Here is a 23,428-nt window from a genome sequence, read left to right as displayed (position 1 = left end):
TCATTTCAATAAACAGACCCATCCAGCAAAAGAAGGAGGACAGAACTACAATTCCCACAATCCACCAGGAAGGGGCGTGGTTCTGCCTGCACAGAACGCTCGTACGTGTTCGGCTTGTGCAGGAAGTGAACTCGGGATCAGGGTTTTGGAGTTTGCTGTAAATACAGTACAGTTGTGGGAGATTCTGTGTTGACTGCTGTTTGTAGAGGTATGATTTTTTTGTTGTGTTTCAGTACAATTGAATGAATTGTTTTTCATGTGTGTACTTGGCTGCGTCAGCAAAACGAGACAAAGGCCAGAAGGGACCTACTATTGTAAATTGTGCAAGTGTTGTGTTTATTTCAGTAACGTACAGCCAATAATAATAATGCAACAAAACTGTCCTTTTAACGTAATTTTCTGATTAGACTGTAAGAGGTAAGTCAATGTTGTTCTCACTGCACTGCTGTAATAGTACCAGTCGAACATCAATTGTTATCTAAGGGTTAATTAAATATAAGTGTAATTTAACTTTTTGCTTCCTCCCTTTGGAACAACCAACTTCAAAACTAATACTCATTTATAATTTTATAGACCATTTTCTTTTATTCAGTTCGATACTATCGATACGATGATAGGCATGATGCATTCCTTCAGTACATAAATGGCTGGTTTCACAGACCCAGATTACCTAAATGAACATTGGGCAGTGCAGGACTAGTACTAACCTGGGTATATATGTCACAAATGGGTGATTAGAAAATGGGTCGTACATTTCCTTTAACCTGGTTGGTCAATGAGGTCCCTAATCTCTGGTAATGTTATTGTTCAAACTATCTTTAATCTCTGATTACCTTCGGCAACTTTATTTCAGCATCTCACAATAACAACACAGGCACTGTACGCCCTTCAAAGCCAGTGGCTTGACTGTGTGAACAAGTTACTGAGCAAACAACTCGATTAGCAACATGTAGGCTACCACATATTTTGAATTTCTAAAAGTAAGAAATTTGATGACCTAACCGTAGTTTAAATACTGAAACTTGCACAAATACACTGGCGTGCACGCAAATCCTAATTTAAAAAAAAAAGTTACTGGTGTGTTTTTATTATTTTACATGTATTACATTTTTTCAGAAGTCGATAAAAACAAACCGTGCACTAACCATGATCGCTTTTGTGCACGAGGTACCTGAACTGAAGAAGACCTCTATGTTTGTAGAATATATTCTTTAAATATTTTGTTATTATTTACGATATTGTAAATGCCCATTACGTGACACTGTCCACCGTTCGGATACTGAAGACTAAAGGCGACCAGATAGATCCCATATGGATTTCTGAGCAAGGCTTGGCTTTTGGGTCGACCATTTAACGGCAGGAGGCGGACCTTATCAGATGGTAAAGCCCTCTTCGGGTGATATTGCTTAATTAGTTGTACCTGACGGATTTGAGTTACAAAAGTGATAGAAACGTAGATGTACACTACAGTTTTTTTTCACAGGGCACGGGGGCAGCACCGCATGACACATAACACATCTGACTAAAATACAAAATAAAATAACTCCCTCTCTATAATGCACATATAGTGAAGCATAAATGTGACTTTCCGTGAATTAATCATGCATAAAGCACCATGTAATCAACGAAATATTTGTTACAATTTTAATTGGCAGTTTTTAAACTATAAACTACAAACCTGGCTAAACTCGCACTCGGGAGTTCTGTTCGAAGTGACAGACAAACAAACCAAGTGCGAGAAAGAGAGCAGGTCGGGAGAGCGGTGAAGAGGGAATGGGCTCGCCCCAGGTTTGGCTGCCGGAGCGGGGCTGAAGCGTCTCGTCTCCCGGAGAAAGCTGCAGCTCCTCTCGCAACAAAAAAGTAAATACATTAGGAAAGATAACCACATAATAGTAATTATTATTATTATTATTATTATTATTATTATTATTATTATTTCTTAGCAGATGTGCCTAGTTATAAAACAAATGCTGAATAAGATGTCTGTTAGAGTGCCAGTGCAGCTTTTCTTCAGTTCAGATACTGTATCAAAAGGGAGAGACAGAAACAGAAGTTAGACTGAGAATGTTGTTTACAGTTTGAACAACACGTACTGTATTTACTGTAGAAATATTGCATGAATCACTAGTATAGGGAATTGGGGGACATGCTGTAGGAGCGTTATATCCGAGGCGCGTTATAACCGAGAGCCTTACAGCGAGGGAGCACTGTACTCCTATGTGTAGCCTTCGATCTTTTGACTGGCCTACTATCAGTACCTAGAACTTAAGGCTGCTACCCACCAGACTCAATGCGGCAAGCAGAACTGTGCAGTGATGCGTCAAAATGAATAGAACGTATACTTTTGATAAGTATATTTCACACCACACGCGGCACTGGAGCAGTAAACAGACTAGCCGTCCGGGTATAGGTAAAAGTTTAGTTAGAGCTCCTGATATTAGACTTTTGTTTGTTTTTGTTTGTGGTGAAAAAATAAATACACAACCACTGTCCTGTTCACAGGAAGAGGAGGCTGATGAGATCTGCCACCTGAAACACTACAGACAAGGGTCCACTTCATTACAGTACATAGAAGGCAACCACTCTTAGAATTTTACAGGGAAAATTATAAGAGGTACAGAAACACATGAACTTTTCCATTGGTGATCAATGGCTGAAATTAAAACTGAAAGAACCATGACTTATTTTGTATTTTATTTGAAAATAAGTGACAACATTTAACTGTGTAACCCCTCACCTTCACAAATGGAAAACTATTTCTCCTTTCTCCTTTAGCAAAATGTTACCGACCACAGCGTATTCTCCCCAAACCCAGGGAAACGGCTCTTTGAATTCCAGAGATGCTGCGCGCCATACAGCTGGAGCAAAACGGCACAAATACCTGCGCAGGCTCTTCCGATTCCGAGCGATGGATTTCGAGTTTGCGGTGTGGCAGATGCTGTACTTGTTCACGTCTCCACAGAAGGTTTACCGGAACTTCCATTACAGGAAGCAGACAAAGGATCAGTGGGCCAGAGACGACCCAGCGTTTCTTGTGCTGCTCAGTATCTGGCTGTGTGGTAAGTCTACTTAAAATTGTCATTCGTGCTGTGCATCCAGAAAGATTATATGAACATGAAGCTTCCTTCGCAGCAATCAGCAAACTACCATTTTTCAGTAAGGTATTTGTCACATTTTTTCAGCAGCAAAGTATGAGCACATGAAAAGCTGCAGATCTTTTTTATAAAGGAGGCATAAAGTACGTTGGGTAACTGTTGTCTGAAGACTTGTCAGAAGGCTACTACAATGTATTTTTGCTTTATTGTTTATAAGGAGGCAGGAGGCAGTGTGGTCTAGTGGTTAAAGTCCAGGGCTTGTAACCAGAAGGTCACCGGTTCAAATCCCACCCTGCCACTGACTGACTCACTGTTTGACCCTGAGCAAGTCACTTAACTTCCTTGTGCTCCATCCTGCGGATGTGATGATAAATCCTATTGTAAGTGACTCTGCATATAATGCACAGTTCACAGCCTACCTCTGTAAAGCACTTTGTGATGGTGGTCCACTGTGAAAGGCGCTATATAAAAATAAAGTTGTTGTTGTTGTTGTTATTATTATTATAGAGAAAGCACATTTTCTTTAAGCTATCTGTCAATCTGCATAATTGTATTTATATATTAGGTAAGGTTGACAGATACTAATTGGAACATTATCTCAAACAACTTAATTTACAGAAATGTATTCCTGTTAGTTAGGGCCTGGGAGTTTGTGTAGATTTTGTTTTTTTTAAACATTTGACTGGTGAATGTTTTCCTAATTAAATAGCGATTTTCCCCAGTGCAATGCCAACGATACCTCCATAATGTTAAATAGAACATGCAGGCTGTTTGTTTTTTATTTATATTTGTACACATCCTGTTGACATTTCCATTCATTGCAAAGCAAATCTTTTCTTTTGTTTTTTTCATTGACTAACTCCCCTGCAGTTTCACTAGGCTAGTCCCTCTCCAGTACTTCAGTTCTGTGTACAATGTGCAGCAGCATTGCAGAAATGAGAGTGAACCCGTGTTGCATTTGTGTGATGAAGAAAACCCATCAATCTTATTTTTCCTTACACTTCATTCAAATATACTTTTTAAAACACTGATCTCACGGCAACTCTCTCAGGGACTGTAATGTTTGCTAACAGCGCCTCATTTCACTTCACAGCAAGCATTCCTGTCTTACTGTTATTGTCACATTACAGTACATGTGTGTGGAGGCGTTCTGCACAGTAGACAAGCAAAACAGTTTCCACCCTCCCTGGCTTTAATTCAATGTGAATGTGAGGGGAATTATAGTTTTACTGGATCTTTGCTGTACAGAGATTTCACGTACACCCTCAAAGGTTTTATATTTAATAAATAAATAAATACAGATTTCCCCAAAAAAACCTAAACACATTTCAAACAGATTTAATTGAAAAGCCCCAACCCTAGTTATATAGATTGTGTACCATAGCTACCGGTATATTAGAAAGGCAAGGCAGAGTGCACAGGACTCTGAATTTCATTTTGACCCCCTGCATGAGCAGAAGCAATTTATATAATTCAAGGGTAAATCTGGTGTTTTACTGCAGTATAAATTCTACTTGGAAGACTGTTCTCTCCTCATGCGTTCTTCCATGTACCCTGTACTGTATCCCAACTGGGGAATATATACCGTAGTGGAGGCAGGGATACTTAGAGATTTAAAACCACTTGTTCAGTTGACACAAAACTTGCTAATGAATCTTCTTTAGCACAATTAAAAAAAAAAAAAAAAAAAAAAAAAAACATAATCTTGGGGCATGTGGATGCTGTTTGTCATTTTATAGCTTTGCTTACACATTGCCAAAGACATTCTTGCCAAAGACATAGTGTTGCTGATGGCTCTAATTTTGAATTTACAGAAAAAGTGGAGGAAGAATGTCACTGACATGCTTGTTATATTTTTTATTTGTTCTAAGCATTCCAGATAGGTTTAAAATTGAAACATGCTCATTCCTAAATTATAGAAAAGTATAGAACATTGAATCTAACATCCCTACTCCAGACACAATCACATGACCTGATATTGACCCACATGCACAGCAAATTGTTCCATAAATAAAGATTCAGATATTGACATTATACTTGCAGAAATGTATTATACACAGCCGTAATATGGTGTGAATGTATTATTTTATTTGTATGGAAAGCCAACTTGTTGCTTACCACTTGCACGAGTGAAATGGACTGGAACATGTATTTTATGAAACAACTTGTATATAGCAATAGAAATAGCTGGCGTGTTGAATAATTAAGTTATTTATATTAATTCATAATCAGAAAAAAAGAAAGCAAAAATGTCAGTTAGATTTCAGCAATCCTAGCAGCGATGTGAGATTATTAGAAACAAAATCCACTGAACAGGGTAAACATTCTCTCGCCTTAAGGCATGTGTGACTGTCAGGCGTGTTTTTGGTAGTAAAAATAGATCAATCCTCACTGCTCCAGAGCATACTTAATACAGGTCAGCTCCTATGAACAATCAAGTACTAGTTAATGGAAGCCAATGGAAAATAGACTTCCAATTCAATCTATTCCAGGATGTATGTGGGCATTGAATCATTTAGTTTGAGGTTTCTGAGAACATAATGGGAACAAAGACTTTGATCGCTCAAACAATTTGAGGATTCAGATTTTATGTTACAATTAAATGAAACCTCAGACAAAATGTGTCCATGACGTTGAACTTGCAATTATTTCTTTCATGTTCAGTCCTATGATTCAGTCACCTTTGATTATTGGTATGGTCCAATGTTGTGGCCACATTTGTTGTAAATTAATTTTTCAGAACAAGCTACAGATCCCCCCCCCCCCCCCACACACACCTTGTATATGACGTCACAATATGTATAACACAGCAGGCAGCATTTGCTGGCAATTCATAATTCATAATCGGCTATTGTTAATGGTTTTTATGTTGCCTACAGTAGGAATATAACTCTTTGTTTTTTTCAGTCTCCACTTTAGGGTTTGCTTTCGTGTTGGGAATGGGATTCCTGGAAATGATTAAGCTGCTATTATGGGTTGTCTTTATTGATTGCATAGGTGTTGGACTTCTGATCTCAACCTTAATGTGGTAAGAAACAGCAACTTTGTCTGAACGAGATCTGTGTTGCAGCTAAATGGGGTCAGCCCCTGACAAAGAAAACAAAACAACTCACCTTGTGTACTGAAACAGACAATAAAATATGAAATCAAAATGTATTCAACTAAACCAGCAATATAAATAAATAAGTCAGTCATAATCTCGGGGGTATGGAGGCACACTGTACGTTCAAGATAAATCTAGGTTTTAAGGGGTGTGTTTTTTTTTTTTTTTTTTTTTTTAGTGTCCTCTCGATGATGGTTCTACCGTGTGATAGTTCACCTTGACTTTCGTTAGCGCCTTCTGCTCGGGATGCATAACTCCCGTCTCGGTCAGCTATCACGCGTTAGAGCCATCATCGACGGGCACTGTCGCTTAAATAAAAGATTTAAGAGATGTTAATTTAGTTGATTTCTTATTTTATTGTGTCTCAATCCTAACATTCTTGGTTATGCAAATAGTACATAGATTGAGGACTCGGATCAAACTAATAGTGAAACTCAAGGATTGAGATCTAACTGGAAGCAAAGGAAGTTCTTTTTCAGTTAGAATGAGCACTTTATGTGCAAACTACAATGTGAATGTTAGATTCAAGCTGCATGAGCTCAGCATGCTAAATGATTCTGGGTGTTAACACAAAATGGATAAAAAGGAACCCCAAGGGCTTTATTTAAATGCGAGCCACAGCCAATATTTCTCTCACTTGCTGTCTAACAATAGACAATGTGTTATTTTCATAACACATTGTCTATTGCAGCATGTAACAATGCCTGTAAAGATGTCGCTGTTAAGCATAAGTAATTGGTGGTACGTTTGTAATGTGTCTTCTGGTTTAAAACGTCTGTCTCTCATCTAAATCTTTTCCAGGGTTATCTCCAACAAATACTTAATGAAACAACAGAGCAAGGACTACGATGTGGAGTGGGGATATGCATTTGACGTGCATCTCAATGCCTTCTACCCACTGCTCGTCATTCTGCATTTCATTCAGCTGTTTTTTATTAACCGTAAGTGACATTTTGATACTGATGCTTGAATTCATGTGACAGAGGAATATCTTATTTAAATAGATCACTATGTAACCAGTCTTAGTACAGTAGCTCACAAGCAAAATGCATGGTTGTCAGAGCTGCTATTACAGTAATGTATGTTTCTCCTGGCAGTGGAGATAAACTTTAAGGAAATGCAGTGCACTTCTGTGGGGGTTTAACTTCTGTGATGGGTGGGTTTGAATATCCTGGGGCAGACATATAGCAGAGGTACATGTTAGGACACTGCACTTACCTTTTCAATGGGGTTTATCCAGCAAAATCATTCCATTCCTTACATGACATGACCTTTTAACCTGGCGACAGATTAGTTAAAGAACGTCTATGAGTTTGTTACCTCAGTTACCCAGTCTTCTGTTCATGTCCAACTTTTTTTTTTCTTTTCTTCATTACAGATATTGTATTTATCAACCATGATTGGTTCGTTGGTTGCTTTTTTGGGAATACACTGTGGTTGATTGCAGTTGGCTATTACATCTATATTACTTTTCTTGGATATAGTGGTAAGTCATATTTTTCATTAAGTCTCATTTCATTTTTTTTTTTTACTGGTTTCCAGGTAGAGTAGGCTGCCATCAATCTAAAATCCTCAAGGTATTTTTCGCTTAAATGTTTAGTACAGTAATATACCTTTTCAGGATTTTTATGTTGGTTTCTAATAGTAATATATGTAGTATTGTAAGATGTGTGCTGGATTTTTAAGAAATTAGAGTGGCGTAGGTCAGCAAGGTATTTGTGTTGCAAATAGAGTAGAACCTGTCCTATCAGATTTAATTGGTTCCAGAGGAAGTTGTTATACGGCATCTAAAACACCAACGGTACTGTATCGAGTTAATATGCAGAATGCAAATTAAAAAAAAATAATAAAACACCAAAAAATGTCAGATTTGACACACTGAGAAAGCACACTGAAACTGTTTTTGGAATGTTTTGTAAATTGTTAAATCCTCTTATTAGTGCTTTGTTTTGCAATCATTTTCACATATTTTCTTTGAATAGTATATGTACAGTACTATACTTTGGTGTTTTAGACATACTGATTTACCTGACAGTGTTCATTATAATGCCCGTTAATAAAGCAACTATAATATAGTACAACGACACCCTCGGAGATATTATATTTTTACGTATTTGATGGACCCCCGGGACCAATTCAATTGTCTACGCCAAGTTCTACTGTACAAGAATATGCCACATAAGAACAGACACCACTACTGATTCACATAGAGGAGCTAAGTTTTAGTGGTGGTACCCTAGCTTTGTTGCTGGTCAATGATAATTTAGTGCTATATTAGTATTTGATACCAGGTAGAAGACAACAATTAAAGGTGGTTTAGCTAGGCCTTGTTGCCAACAAGACTGCATGTCAACAGACAATCTGCCATTCCTTAATATTTTCTGTTGAATACTGCTCTAATTCTTTTTTTCTTATACAGCATTGCCCTTTCTGAAGAACACAGTAATTATGCTGTATCCATTTGCACTCCTGGTTTTACTGTACATATTATCATTGGGATTGGGGTGGAACTTCACCAAAGGACTTTGCTGGTTCTACAAGTTCAGAGTACAGTGAAAGTCTGAAATGACTTCTTAAAAGGACACTATAATAAGCCTTTTGTTTTTGCTGTGTTGCAGCATAGGATGTGGGTTTTCTTTTTGCTTTTTTTTTTTTAAACCTGTAAATAAAATTATTTTCATTGTAGATAAAGTTGTAATCCTGTTTTATGAAGGTAGTGTGTTTTTTTTTTATTATTATTTTGATGAACTGACATTTCACAGCATTGACAAATCTGCATTGAAAAATAAACATTAGCTATTTCAAATGAGGACAACTATTATATTTACTTACCCGAAACAATGTACATTCCTGAAACTCTTAAACTGTCTTTTTTAATAAAGAAGTTTACATGTATTAGTTTGTTGTTCAATATTGAATGAACATCTTTCAGGCAGAACAATTAGGAATTCACGTATAAAATGTTGTGATTCTGATTTTCTAAGGTTTATTTTTATGAATGTCTTGTTTACCTCTGTTCATATGGTCCGCTGTTCCCATTTTCCCACTTCGCATTGGGGAATTTTTGGGGTCTGTTTTTGGCGTCTCTAAGAAAATGAAAGAAGTCTTCAGAATAGTCGAGCAAATACTGGGCAGAACTTTGATGTAAAATCTGGTTCAAGTCTGTGCTTTGGGAAACAAATCCCATAGGTTAATGGCTACTATACCGGAGCAGGCAATACACATGGATTGTATCTAACTCTGTAAACCTGTAAATTGAAATACAGTTCATACATTAACTCCTAGCAGTTTGATCCTGTAATATGTCATATCCATTAGACATGTACTCAAATCGTTCTTTCAGATGGATCATTTAACTCCCCCATTGTTCTAAAAGACAGATTATCATAAACCAATAATATCAAGAAATCTGATCTCTACAAAGTACTGAATTACTTTGAATTTTTAAACCAATTTTTCTTCTCAAAAATAGCCTGTGTCTTAAATTTGGGTACGGTAGTGATGCATGTATTAAAAACAACAAAAGATGCGACTACCAGAGTACACAAACAGCAACGTGACTGACCGACGAGAAGAGACGAACAAAGAAGTCACTGCCTGAATACACAAGCAGCAACATGATTTACTGCCGAGAAAAGATGAACCAAAAAAACATTGCTGCCCGATCTCGAATCATCCATGACATACAGGCAGCCATTTTCAAAGAAGTGTCATTTGCTTCCTGAGGAATTCAAAGAGAAGTTTTTATAATTTTGGCATTTCTAACAAACAGTACCACCTTGGACAAATCGGAAATGCTAACAGACACCTGTATTTTTTAGACAAATTCACAGAAAAACAGGTGTGAGTAATCACAACTAATGCTCTGTGTGATAGCAGACGGCCGCAAACTGCCTCTACATGCGTAATTGAAGCTGTATCGTTGTAAATGCACCTTTTTTTTTTTTTCTCAAATTGAGGGAAGGAATACGGTAAATACCAAGCATTGCAATAACTTTATATCAAGGTCAGTTTTATTTCAATAGTACACATATAAATCTCTGGCACATACATGAAACGTATAGATGAAAGGCACCTGACCCATAAAGGTTTATAATTGTAGCAGCAATTGTTAAAATAAATAATCTCTGCCTACAAAACCACAATATAGTACAATGAACAGTTCTTCATGAAACAGTCATCTATGTAAAATGTAAACAAAAAAATATATAAAAAAGTATGTAAAATATAGCTGTAAATTAGTTTTACAAATGATTCCAGAATATCAGATGGATTTCACTTTTTTGGTAACCTTTACTATGAAAAAAGAACAGCATGTGTTAAGCGTTTCACAGACCTTTTTCTATAAAACATGTAACACATTTCAATTTAGGGGAAACTGGATATGATATTGAAGGTATTTACCCCAAGACTGTTTCCATTGTTTTATATTCATTTGGTCAAAATAAAAAGGAACACATTTTGAAGAAGGGCAGCATAAAACACTGTTCCCAGGTTTTAAAATAGAGAGAGGTTTATTTGGGAAAAAGTGTGTATAACTGAATCTTATTGGGACAAATTGTTGCCAGGGAGTGTAGAAAGTATTAATGCCACAAATAAACAACACTTTACTAGTCATTTTTATAAATGATTACCTAGTGTTGTATGACTGGTCTTTAAACAGAATGGAAAGTTATTTTTTGAAGAAAAAAAACAAAAACATTACCAATATTCTGTGCAACAGGCAATATCAAATGAGCAGTTTTTCTTACTTGGACAGTAAAGTGCTATATATGTAATTTGAAAAATTACGAGCACAACTGCGTTGAAATCAAATATTCTTGCAGCTTTGACAAACAAAGCAGTTGAGATATTCATTACAAGTGTGTGATTTTGTGCCAGCAATTTCAATGTGTTCAAGAACCCTGACAAGGCACGTTTTCAAATATGCCGCCTTAAAAGACTGAAAAACATGATACAAAATGAACAAGTAAATACATCAAAAGGTATTTGAGAAAGAATACATACAGAGTTTGTCAACTAGAAATAATTAAATAGCAAATTTAGATGTGTTTACAAACAAACATCTACTGATTAATAACCCTATCAGAGAAAATATACGTGCACCTCATTTTATAAATAAATTAAGTCACCATCACTTTTCATAACAAACAAAATATAAACCTAGACAGAAATACGGCTTCAACACAGAGATACTAGCAAATAAAAGTACAATCGTTCTACAAATGACAAAATGTACAACTCAATTTTCTACATTATTATTTGAAATGGATTGTAGGGGTCCCATTCATATTTCTTGGCATTGATCTTTTTTGTTTTAGGGCTTTTTGAAGCACTCAAGGAATATTTTCTTGTCTAACAGGGCCTAGTTTAAATTATGTCCTACAGTAGTATTTACAAGAGGTAGAATGAAAAGCATGGAACATATCCAAATGAAAGTATCAGGCATGTTTTCTACCAAATCTGCAGTCCTCGGTGTTGACATTCTGTGCACGTGAACTGTTCAAGGTGTCACGCTCTCCCTGCTATTGCTGATTATCTTGCAGCTTTTTTAATGTGCATCTAAAGATAAACATTGAAAACATTGTTAGTATGTTTTCTGAAGGACTGTTTACCCACAGATTAAAAACTCTTTAACTAACCTCTAGCCATTATATACTATATCCCTTTAAGAGGTATATAGTAGGTGTATAACTATGGTTTATATTTTAGCTGTAAATTTGGTTTGTTCCCATAAGAAACAAGCTTGTTTATTTTACATAAGCCAGCTAAATGTGCACAGTGATTTGCAGCTCAAGGTTGTAAAGCCACTTTCTGGAAGGGTCAGTTATTCTTAACGGTGTTCTGAAATGATGAAATGATAAAATCTGGCATGCATGCTCAAGCAGAGGTCACTGATGTCAGGAAGATAGCATGCCCTCCCACTAGAGCATGCAAGGACTTCAATTCTAAACATCTTCTAGTTACATGTCACTCTTTCCATTAAGATCAGTGTCCAGGGTCACTTGTTTTTTTTATGTACTATGTATATCCATTGCAGGGATATGTACAGTATGCTGATTGCATGTATTTTCTGGTTTAGTAGCTAAATCCTATGGAATGATAGCCTGACCCATTGCGGGTTGGAGCGCTATCAAACCCTCACCTCGCTGAGTATCGCCCACACGGCAGAGTCCTGCAGGACTGAAAGCCGCAGTGCAGAAATGGGATTGAAGACGGGATCAACTGCAGACTCTGACACTCCATTTTCAAATTTTCCTTCATGAAACAAACAAGGAAAAAAATGGTTATAAAGTCACAAGGCCCAGAATCACGGCTGCACAAAACATTGAATGGATTGAACTTTTTCTGCAACATGCGTAAAAAACACATTTTAAAAAGGGCTGGAGGAACAAAGGACTTGTAACACACTTGGTTACACCCAGAATATTGTTGAACTCTCCATGAACAGCTTTGCCCAACTTCAAATTTAGGGTTATCAATTTCTTCCTTCAAGTGTCACCTGTACTTAAAAATTTGAAGGACCTGCACATTTTACATTTTAAATGTTATGTGCAGTAGTATGCTACACAGAAGCAATTTAAATAACAAACAGATTGAGAAAGACAATACTGTATGTGAACATAATTGTTATGGCGTAATTGTTTACTGTTTAGCATTATAAAAAGGAATAGATACAAGTGCTTTACAAGTGCCTGTATTCAGTCCTTGACTGGCAGAAAATCCCCAACCGGCTTTACGGTGATCTAGATGTCACTGTTTCACTGCTGTTGAGGGATATATATTGGATATATTGTTTAACAGTATTATACCAGATGCAGTAATTGTAACTATTGATAGAACACCAGGAAACCAAAACAATTCTGTAAAAAAAGATAAACTATTTACCTATTCTGTAAAAGCCATCATCTGTGCGTTTATATTTATCTTTGGTTTTCAATCCAGTTTCCTGAAAAAGGATTATGGGATTCAATAAATAGCATTATTCTCACAAAGTAATGCATTGAAATTCTGTCAGCGCTTAATAGTCTATACTTCAATTGCATGGTTTTGGACCATAAGGTATTATTCAATTGGAAACATAATGGAAGCAGCAGCAATATTGCATTCAACGCCTTACTACAGGACATGGGAAGAGGGTTAGTAATTTAGAAATGATACACTGTTTTGGCAAATACAGTTTGCTTACTGCATTCAGCCATAGGCTGGTTGTGCATATTGAGTGGCGCCATTCAGATAAAACCAAGGTCCTATTGTAAGTGACTCTGCAGCAGCAGTTGTTGATGCATAGTTCAAACCCTAGTCTCTGTAAGTTGCTTTGGATAAAAGCGTCTGCTAAATAACTAATTACAAATAATAATAATAATATCAAAGTCCTCTGAATTTGTTAGCTACAAGTTTTGAACAGTGATTGCTGATCATTTTACATCCAACTAACTAACTAACTAACATCTAACTGCTCTGGGTCTTATATATCTGATCAACTGACACTTCATGTGATTTAGTTCCTTTGCTTGATATGACGGCTTTATTTTCTACCTTGTAGATACTGTAGCATTCAACCTCCTTTTAACACAATGTTCCTGCTTATTTAGTAGTTAACTAGTACTTTAGCCAAAGTTGTTAGTGTAATTTTGATTTAAGGACATCACTTTTCTTTCCTCATTCAACCACACATAACATTACAATGTGCAAACAGATGGTTTTTGATACTGTTGACTGAGAATATGAGTGTTTCTCAAAACATCTGCCCCTCAGTAGACGGGGTGGATGTTTTCTACATTTTAAAAGGGTGTGCCCAATGACCTTGGCACAGGAGGAAGGAACACAACCCCTTCGAAGACAATGGGCTGTTTTAATAAAGTGACTGTCCTGTTTAAAGTATGTATAAGCCCTTACAAGTCCAAGGCTTTGTTTGTCAAGCACACTGGTATTCTTACCGAAAAAGGCAGGATCTCAACAGTTGTATTCTGTAATTTGTCTCCTGGATGCTCAGGGTTACCACTACGAAATAGATATCTGGAAATCAAACAGAGACATGAGCATTAAGGACACTGGCAAATCCAGGGATCAAACCACAGATAACCACTTAGCATTTATGGTGGTACAGTCAGTGTTAAGTTTGAGGTTTGCACTGATTCATCAGTAATTCAAACAATTCTCAGCAGAAAATCTTGTTTTCTTAACAAAACTACTACCACTAGATGGCAGCACTTCACACTGCAATGCAAGTCCCTACACAGAAACTCGGATCAACCTCATTTGTCCTGTTTAATTTGAAAAGGCAAAAGTAAATTGTGACCTTCAGGGATGCTTCGCTGTGGATCATTCAGAAGCCTGGAGGTTATATGGCAGCTAGAATAAGGTATCAGATAAACCAGGAGCACATGAAAGAACTCTGCACTGACTCCAACAATGTTCATATTAGTAGATAAAAGAAAACACTGGCAGCTTCATGATCTTTAGATACTAGCTACTAATGCCACAACCGGTAAAGTCAACAAATTAAGAATGCATACATGAGATGACTGTCCAGAAAAATACAAGATCCCCACATGTACTGCAGACAGCAGTCTCTGGGGTTGCCATGTAAACACTATGTTTTGATACAGGAATCTGTAGGCATTATTTACATATTGCTTCTCAGTCCCGGCTTGTAATTAGTGGATGTCATTTTTATAAACTGTAATGCTTCAGTGTTTGTAAATCATGCATGCTGGGCTTGAAAATTATTTTCAGCTTTTCAGTTCTTATACGTTGGTTGAGAGCAGTAACACTAACAACTGGGGGGAAAAAAATTAACATCAAAACATTAATAAGGCATCAGACGTTTCTTCATTTTTGGGAATTTTGTAGTTCCAATGTTCTTGCCCTCAGCCAGTGATAACAATAAAAATACTCAACAAGCTGACTTGCCAATTATGTTCAGCTACTGAAATAATCATTATTGCTGCTAGTGTACACTTAACATATGGCTGGCTAGAGGCAGGAACAAGGTAACTAGCAAAATTAATGTTTAAATGTAAAACATGAATCAGCCATCAGATGCTTCTTCATTTTTGGGATGTTTTATAATATTAAAAAGTACTCCAATCACCATGTAAATTACTACGAATATTTGAAGATTAATGTCATGTCCTCAGCCAAGTTCATTCACATAAATAACATATCATCTTTAGAAGTAAAAACACTACTTATCACTACTTCAGACTTTCCACATGGAAAAACAATTGTGTACATCCTGCCACGACTGTAAACAGAGCAATATGGAGAAAGTGATCTCCATGTATACACATGGATACACAGGGAAATGTGACGAATCAGGTTGGAATTGATTATGAAGATTTGTTCTCAAATGACTTATTGTCAATAACGTATTGACACTTTGCTATGCTTTTACTAGGGTCAGCTTTATTCTCTGCTGTATCCTTGTCACTGGAGATCTGCATCACTAGCAGGGTATAATAAAATGACAGTACTGCTCAATAATAGATAGCTATCCAAAGCATCTACTGGTACCATCTGCTTTTTCACTTCCTCACCATACCATACTATTACGTCTCCCTCCAGTGGCCTGCCGTTTAAAATTATTCTCTCATACCCTACCTGTGGTTTATCATCCACCCACTAGCATGTGCTGCAGCTTTCCTTTTGCAACGCCCAGCAGTCAGATGGGTCTTTGTTTGGAAAAGGATAATTGGTTCAAGCATTATGGCTCCCTAACACATTATTGCTAGATGCTTTCCTGTAATTGCTCTCTTTGCAAAACACATTATGGTTGTTCTACAAATACTATTTCAATACAAGTTGTGCCACTCCACTGTTTTTAAAGCATGTCGTCAGTCTTCCCTTGCTGTTCCAAGCTCATTTTCTTAATGTTCTGGAACCACACCGAATAACAAACATGGTATTTAACATTCAATTGCTTTCAGGGCAAGTCGAAACACCTTGGATCAAATTCAACTGCACAGAAGGAAAACTATGATAACCTACTTCTAATGCCTGATACTTTTTCAATTTAGTAGCCACCAATTATTTTTATCAGTTTCTCCCTAATTTAGAATATCCAATTATTTTTAGGCTCAGCTCACCGCTACCACCCCCGCGCTGACTCGGGAGGGCGAAGATGAACACATGCTGTCCTCCGAAGCATGTGCCGTCAGCAGACCGCTTCTTTTCACACTGCAGACTCACCATGCAGCCACCTCAGAGTTTCAGCGTCGGAGGACAATGCAGCTCTGGGCAGCTTACATACTGTGGTGTGTACTCTACCTTGCTGTATTCGGTGTTGATTATGTTGTTGAATATATTCTGGATTGTTATGATATTTTTGTTCACACATCATAGGTCAGAATACCATTCTCAACTTGAAGACATTGAGAAAGATATCTAGTCTAAGCGTTTGTCATTGAAGTTTCTTTTAGTATTTCTAGATCCTCCAGGAGAAAAGTATTTTCTCTTAAATAGATCTGGACAATTAACAAATCCAGATCATCCCTCCCACCCCCTCCAGGTTGAGAAATGCATTTCCATCTTAACTATGTTAAGTTTATTGCTGCATACCAGGCAACACGTTTGTAACACTTATAATAGCAAGATGAATAAGAGCAGGGTGTTTGCATTAAATGAAGTAGCAAAAAAGTGAACACTCTCGAGACTGAGACGACTGTCAGGAAGTTCTGTTGTCTACAAATCCCTGTATGGCAGCCTAAGATTCACTTTGATCCCTCACCTTTCAATATTGACTGGCCTGTCGAATTTGAAGAGGATGTAGTCCCCAGCAGTAGGAGTGATGGCCCAAAAGAAGTCCTCCCCCAAGTAGGTTTTCTCCAAGGTGTGTCCCTGGTACATTTTGAGGGAGGTTGAAACCTCAGCTGGTGGGTTCACATGGATCTTGTGAAGTAACGGCTTCAGAAAATCTTTGTCCTGACAGAAAATAAAAGAATGATGAGCAATGAATTCAACATGAAATTAGGGATATACAAAACTATATTATTACGTTTTTTGAAAATGTTAATTTAAATACTAGCTGTTGTGTGGTGATAAAAACGGTTCTGCATAAAAAAAGGAATGGTTTTATAAATGGTATCTGTCTCTCCTTAATTAACCTATTATGTATACAGGGTGGGAAAGTCTAGTCATAGAAACAAGTATCATCGAGCATGGCTTTGTTGTTGGCACACATGGTTCATTATTGTGTTCATGATGAGTCATTTGGTCGAAAGCATCACCTATCCCTTATTCATTCCTGAGCCTCTACCAAGCATAGTCTGTGAATTGTGTCAAAGCATTTATGTGTAAACTTTATCGTTGAATAAATTGATAAGGAATTCCCTTATAATGTACCAACTGTTTTACGAGGCAACGCCTAAGAGTCAGAAAAGTCCTTTAATCTGATATTACTTCTCTCCCAAAACAATAGTTTACTGTGTTATATAATGGTAAAAGCAAGTTAAATCATGCATGATAAAAGCATAGACAAATTCGAGAGCTAGGGTAAAGCTAGACGCATCTCTACATGGTGTTTCGTGGTATTAATTCACGCCACAATTGATAATAAACCCATTATGGTTTTAAAGAATACAGGACATGTTTATTAAAGTAACTGTAGATTAGGCAAAAACAGAACGTTGCCAAACTTAAGCACATTGGTAAAACACACACTAATTGTTATACTGCAAGAAAGTGTAACCATGTATTATGCAACACAAGTTGGGGTCATCTTACAGTAAGCTTCTGGATCTTCCCAGCCAGAGAGGAATGCAGCCCCACGTGCTGAAACAGCGATGGCCTGAATCGAACTCGCAGATTGGACTTCTGTCGCTCGCAATGTTTCTGAGAAAAGAAAAGAGAGAGATCACTGCTTAGAACAGAGCACAGTTTGAACAGACGGGGATGGGGAATGACAGGCTTCATTAACAGGAGTAGCATTAAACTCATCCTCCCAGTGTAAAGCTTCATAAAACCAGACAGGCCTTTCAGAAGTATTTTATTCAAGAAGTGGAGAATCTCTAGTTTAGTTACCATCTCAGGGGTGGACATAAAACTTGCGCCTCTTCCGAAGCCAACACTGCTAATTGAGAAAAAAGCTTGGTGGTTTTGTGTGTGATGTCGACTTATGTCCCAAGCCCAATTAGTCCTCCAGAGAAAAAAGGAATAAATAACCAGTGAATTAACCCTCTTCACTGACTAGCCCCTAAACTTAGACAGTTAAATGAAGAATGTATTTAAACACATAAGCTTGTTACCTTATAAAAGTGCAGTGAAAAAGACTCAACCTCAATGCAATGGGATTCTGGAATCTAAAAGTCCTGCTAAATGCAGTAATGATTGAAAGACTAAAGAGCAATTGGTTTATATTGGTATGTATTTCAAATAGTCACATACAATCTCTGTATTGTTTGGTGTTAAGCAACCCCTTCATTTATCAAAATACAGAGCCGAGGGACAGCTATAATGGTATCTACATAACATGGAAATGTTATTTGCATGAAATATATTCTTCACATACTGTATAGGGACAATGGAACTGGTTTAACATAATAAAAATATTGTTTAAAAATTACATTTAGGGTCTCCTGAGTGGCGCATCCGGAAAAAAAGGAACTCCGCCCAGAGTGCAGAATGCACCCTATAGCTTGGAGATCACCAGTTTGAATCCAAGCTATGCCACTGCAGACCATGAACAGGAGTTCCCAGGGGGTGGCGCACAATTGGCCAAGCACTACCCAGGCGGGTTAGGGGTTAGGTTGGCTCACCGCACACCAGCGACCCCTGTGGCTGGCTGGGTGCCTGCAGGCCGGCCTGTACGCAATTCAGAACTGCGTGGTCCTCCAATGCTGTAAGATCTGAATACGGCTGCACGGCGGGCTTGCAGAGCGAAAAAAAGCAGACGGCTGACGGCACTCGTTTCGGAGGACACGAGTGCTCATCTTCGTCTCTCCTGAGTTAGTTCGGGGTTTGCAGCGGTGATACAGGTTGAATAATAATTGGATATTCCAAAAATTGGGAGAAAAATTGGAAAATGAATAAAAGTAATTGTTTAAAAAAAAAAATTACATTAGACGTTTAGAATCTGTTCCATTCACCAAAGAGGTGTTAGTTTTTGTTTGACATTGTTTTACATTGATCTCCGCTAATTAACAAGGCAATTCAACAAAGTATATTGTTTTTATTTATGTATTTATTTTACTATATGGCAATTATTTCTACCAGTACACAAATAATAAATACAATTATCACCTGCATAACATTTTTTTTTTTAGGCTTTACAGTAATTAAATCAAATTATCAGACGGGACTGTCAGTAATAGATCATCTGATCTCAGAGCTTGGCTACACTCTCTAGACTCATTTCCATCTGTAATTGAATTCACACAGCCTTGGTTTTGATTCACATCTCATAACCAATTCTGCTGGCATCCAAATGACACATACATCATAGCAGAGAGTTTTTCCCTCTGTCGGATTCCTGGATCAAAGGTGTCTGGCGATACATTATGATGTCATGAGATCTTAATGTCCTTGCATCAGACCTTCTTAAAGCCTCCTAAAATGCTGGAATACTGACTGAATGTATTCCTATAGGGCAGAGTGCCCCTAAACTGAGTCAACAAAATCATATTTTTTTTAGGTCACTGGTTTAAAAACAGCTCATTAAGGCTTGAATGTTTGCCAGAGGTGATTTACTGTAAAATTAATTCTATTCTTACAGCCCAGAAAAAAAAGTCACAATTTGAAACTGTAAATCTTTCCTTACTATCAATATAAATTGACCAACTTGATGTCTAAACATAATCAACAACTATCGGTATGTCGGTGACATAGATACTGCTGTAAATACAAAATATGTATCCACTATCCACCGTGTGCAGATTTAAAAATGTAGCTCTGGACATACAAAAAGATGCCTCAAACAACCCAAGACTCTGATACTCTGAGTTACTTGTGCAAAAGTACGTACTTAGCAAGTTTCATTGCTATTGGATAAAGTTATCTAGATATACATTAAACACTAAAGAGCAACATACAGACATCCATACGGATGGCCGACCACTTCCACAACATTGCTAGAGGGGGGTAATAATAGATGGTCTGGTAGATGAAACATCAGTTTCTTTACAAACCTTATTTTGTATCTAATTATAGCTACAATCCGGTCAGTTTGACAATTGAGGATCAAATCTATACTGGCTAGCAACCTTCACTCCCTTACCCATTTATCAAGGAATAGCAAAAACGACTCAATTCTGGGTTCTCCACAGATTGCACATCAGGGAACCAAATACATACCGCATCCTTCTCTGGACTGCAGGCTTTTACCCAGAGGATATGATCAAGCAGCCAATCAATGGGCTTCTCCTTATAGAACATGAGTATGAACTCCACAATCAGGTTCAAATCAGGAGCCTGAAACATCTTCCCTGTAAAGAAACAGACAATCACTATTGAAATGACATCACAATGGTCTTATTACAACTACAGGCAATCACTATTGAAATGACATCACAATGGTCTTATTACAACTACAGGCAATCACTATTGAAATGACATCACAATGGTGTTATTACAATGTAATTTAGCGGTACTCAAACCCAGTGACTTCCTGTTTAGGTCTTTGTTTCAAGTTTAGCATGGACTTTTAATGGTTAATGTAGACTTGGAAGGGTGCCAACAAATGGGTGTTGCGAGGTATCACTGCTTTACATTGGTGGCCTAACGCAATACTCTGGCAGTACTAACTTCTGGAGGCTAAATAAATGTTTTTACCTTTAAAGTTTCAAAAATGCCTCAATGATATATATGTATGGGGTGTGTGTGTATCCATAATGATTTAATTATATACATTTTATTACCTGACAAATTTTACATTTTCATTATGTATTCCATGCCAGTCTTATAATTGTTTAATGCTAAATACTAAGCAGCCCTCAAGTCACTTTAGCAAGCAACTGTAACAAAGACATATAGCATCAAATGCTCACTTAAATATGCTCACTTAAATATGCTCGCTCAAATAACACAATGGGTAAGAATACTGTAAGTCATCTGTTTATATTACTGTGTATCTGTGTACTTTCAAGTCTTGAAAATGACTGGCATCAGAATTTAACATTCAACATAGAAAAAAAAAACAAATTTTTATAAGGATTAGAATTAATACCAATTACTTAACTATACATTTTTTCTAATGACAATTGTGGATTTATTTAAAAATGGCAAATCATACAAGACACCAACTAGACAGTAGTGGAAGCTTACGAGGTCATGATTTTTGATTGACAGTGCTATTGGTTAGTTTTTCAGAACCAACAATAACATACTATAATGTTATCTGCTGTATTCTAGATATGTGCAACACTCTTGCTAAGGATCTCAGTGACGTAATATTAGTATTAGGCCACGCAAACGAAGCATCTCCCTACCAATAAATCCTAGCTGTGAGAACTCTAAAATCATCCAGTCTTCTGAAGAGAGCTGAAGGGCAAAGTTTTTCATGGTGATGAAGTAGTTTGGTTTAGCAACTATGTCATCTTCAAGCTGTGGATAAAAATGCATTTACAATTTACAAACAAAACAATATGAAGCTAATGCAAGACAGGTTTGCTGAACTTTTCTATTTTTTTTTTTCAAATTTAAATTTACAAAAGTAATTTACTTCAGAAATATTTAACATTTGGACACTCAGGAGTTCAAATGTTTAAGTGGTTTGTCTCTACATTTTGGCAGTGAATAAACACTATTAAAAACATTCAATCAATTAAAAACTGTAGGAGAACTAAAGATTGACCAGGCTGGAACAACAATGGTAATAAAACAGTTATTATCATAACCTTCGTTCCCTGAAATACAAAAGTAACCATTACCGAATAGGTATTTACCTCCTAAAGACCTGAAACCTGAATAAGATATATCAAAGCTGCTCGACGAGCATGTGATGTAGTCATGGCCCGCCCCTGAGGAAACCACTGTGAAACTTGGCACCAATAGCAATTCGTTCACAACAGATACAGTACTGTTCTCTGATCTGAGATCCCGTCAGGACTGAAAGAGTTACTGTAAATTAGCCACCACATAAGACAGCCACTTACCTGGACATAATAAGTACCCTTATTTAGAGCATACATCATAAGGAAACTGTAATCCAAATTCTGTTTTGTTCGCCACCTGAAAAATACAAATCATAAAGAAATGTGATTAGTCATCAAACTGTGGCACCTTTCACTTTCTTTAGAGCTGCATGTTGAAGCAGGGAAGTCATGTTGGCATGTTAACTATTAATAGTGCCTTCATGGAAATAAAAAAGAAGAGCTTGATAAGCACTGGCGCTGTTAACACCTTTTATGTACTGTAGTGTGTTTTTTTTTTATCCTTCTGCTAAAACTGTTGAAACTTCTTGAATTGTCTCATCTTACTGAGACTCATGAATGCCCTGCATTCAAAAGTAATTAAAAAATAACTTGTCGGTGCAAATTAGTGCAACATTTGTTCTATAAAATCACAGGCCTTAACACATACAAAAGTAGGTCAATATGGACTGAGTTCTGATCAGGAACTTCTATATTGTTTAAATTACAATTTAAAATGAGCGATGCTCAAGATGAAGCAAGAAATGTACAATGGCTACAAAAATTTCGGTTAATGGGACATTTGTTGCCATATACATATCTCTCTATAGAAGATCATCCTCGCTGTACAAATGATTTTAAATGAGCAACCTGTCTGACAAAACATAGGTACCTGAAACTTATCTATTTTGTCAGAATGGCAAAAGACTGGGAGTAAACATTATTTACCATTAACCCAACTCAGGCCCATCATTTACTTAATATCTTTCTTCAATAGTATTCTCAAAATATATTATTCCCTGTGGGGGATAATAAAAATAGCACAACAAAGTCATTTTAGTTAATAATCTAAACTGTATGGAAGGTATAGGCTAATGCCCAATTTAAAAAGCAGTTTTTACATATTTACGAGGTTTTCACTAAAAGTCTGTATTAAAAATACCAGCTCTAGCAGCTATAGTTGTTTCCTGTAAACTACAGGGAACTACAGCAACCGACAATTATCCGAATCGATTGTGGTTGAACTTACGTTAAAATTCCTGCCGGGTGCTCCTCATCCCCTATTTTTTCCTGTGCATGCTCTAGCCTCAGAGCACCCACTGACTCCGCCTCTATGGTTTATTTATATAGTATCACCATAAATATTTTCATTTGGCCTGTAG

General features: G+C 37.0%; 2 protein-coding genes across 4 annotated transcripts in view; one reads left to right on the top strand and one right to left on the bottom strand.

Moving 5' to 3' along the window:
- The first annotated feature begins 48 nt into the window (after window positions 1-48).
- LOC117405410 (protein unc-50 homolog) lies at window positions 49-9,093 on the top strand. Of its 3 annotated transcripts, none has more exons than XM_059030216.1 (7): window positions 49-208; window positions 2,503-2,614; window positions 2,776-3,059; window positions 6,003-6,123; window positions 7,000-7,139; window positions 7,577-7,684; window positions 8,618-9,093. In XM_059030216.1, the coding sequence occupies exons 3-7, from the start codon at window positions 2,780-2,782 to the stop codon at window positions 8,752-8,754; spliced, it is 786 nt and encodes a 261-aa protein (XP_058886199.1). In that variant the 5' UTR covers window positions 49-208; window positions 2,503-2,614; window positions 2,776-2,779; the 3' UTR covers window positions 8,755-9,093. The 3 variants fall into 3 exon arrangements, with proteins under 3 accessions (XP_058886199.1, XP_033864345.1, XP_058886200.1); XM_059030217.1 differs by lacking the exon at window positions 49-208 and adding an exon at window positions 1,647-1,860; XM_034008454.3 differs by lacking the exon at window positions 2,503-2,614.
- Window positions 8,830-23,428, bottom strand: part of LOC117405842 (alpha-1,3-mannosyl-glycoprotein 4-beta-N-acetylglucosaminyltransferase A-like) — a 39,024-nt gene continuing 24,425 nt past the window's right edge. The window contains exons 8-16 of the mRNA XM_034923658.2: window positions 22,290-22,365; window positions 21,624-21,738; window positions 20,491-20,621; window positions 17,926-18,033; window positions 16,931-17,124; window positions 14,139-14,217; window positions 13,087-13,147; window positions 12,344-12,456; window positions 8,830-11,760 (exon numbers count right to left, since the gene is read on the bottom strand). Of these exons, the coding sequence (XP_034779549.1) occupies window positions 11,734-11,760; window positions 12,344-12,456; window positions 13,087-13,147; window positions 14,139-14,217; window positions 16,931-17,124; window positions 17,926-18,033; window positions 20,491-20,621; window positions 21,624-21,738; window positions 22,290-22,365 (904 nt within the window). The 3' untranslated portion in view covers window positions 8,830-11,733. The remainder of the gene's footprint in view (window positions 11,761-12,343; window positions 12,457-13,086; window positions 13,148-14,138; window positions 14,218-16,930; window positions 17,125-17,925; window positions 18,034-20,490; window positions 20,622-21,623; window positions 21,739-22,289; window positions 22,366-23,428) is intronic.

Source organism: Acipenser ruthenus, chromosome 9, assembly GCF_902713425.1.
Source record: "Acipenser ruthenus chromosome 9, fAciRut3.2 maternal haplotype, whole genome shotgun sequence".
Classification (NCBI taxonomy): Eukaryota; Metazoa; Chordata; class Actinopteri; order Acipenseriformes; family Acipenseridae; genus Acipenser; species Acipenser ruthenus.
Note: the sequence above shows the minus strand (reverse complement) of the source record. Positions and strands in the feature narration are given on the sequence as shown.

Bases quoted from the DNA above. Each gene is read 5' to 3' on its own strand.
- LOC117405410 (XM_034008454.3), top strand. From the start codon at position 2,780: ATGTTACCGACCACAGCGTATTCTCCCCAAACCCAGGGAAACGGCTCT. The intron at 3,060-6,002 runs GTAAGTCTACTT...TGTTTTTTTCAG, and splicing joins GCTCAGTATCTGGCTGTGTG to TCTCCACTTTAGGGTTTGCT. The intron at 6,124-6,999 runs GTAAGAAACAGC...AATCTTTTCCAG, and splicing joins CTGATCTCAACCTTAATGTG to GGTTATCTCCAACAAATACT.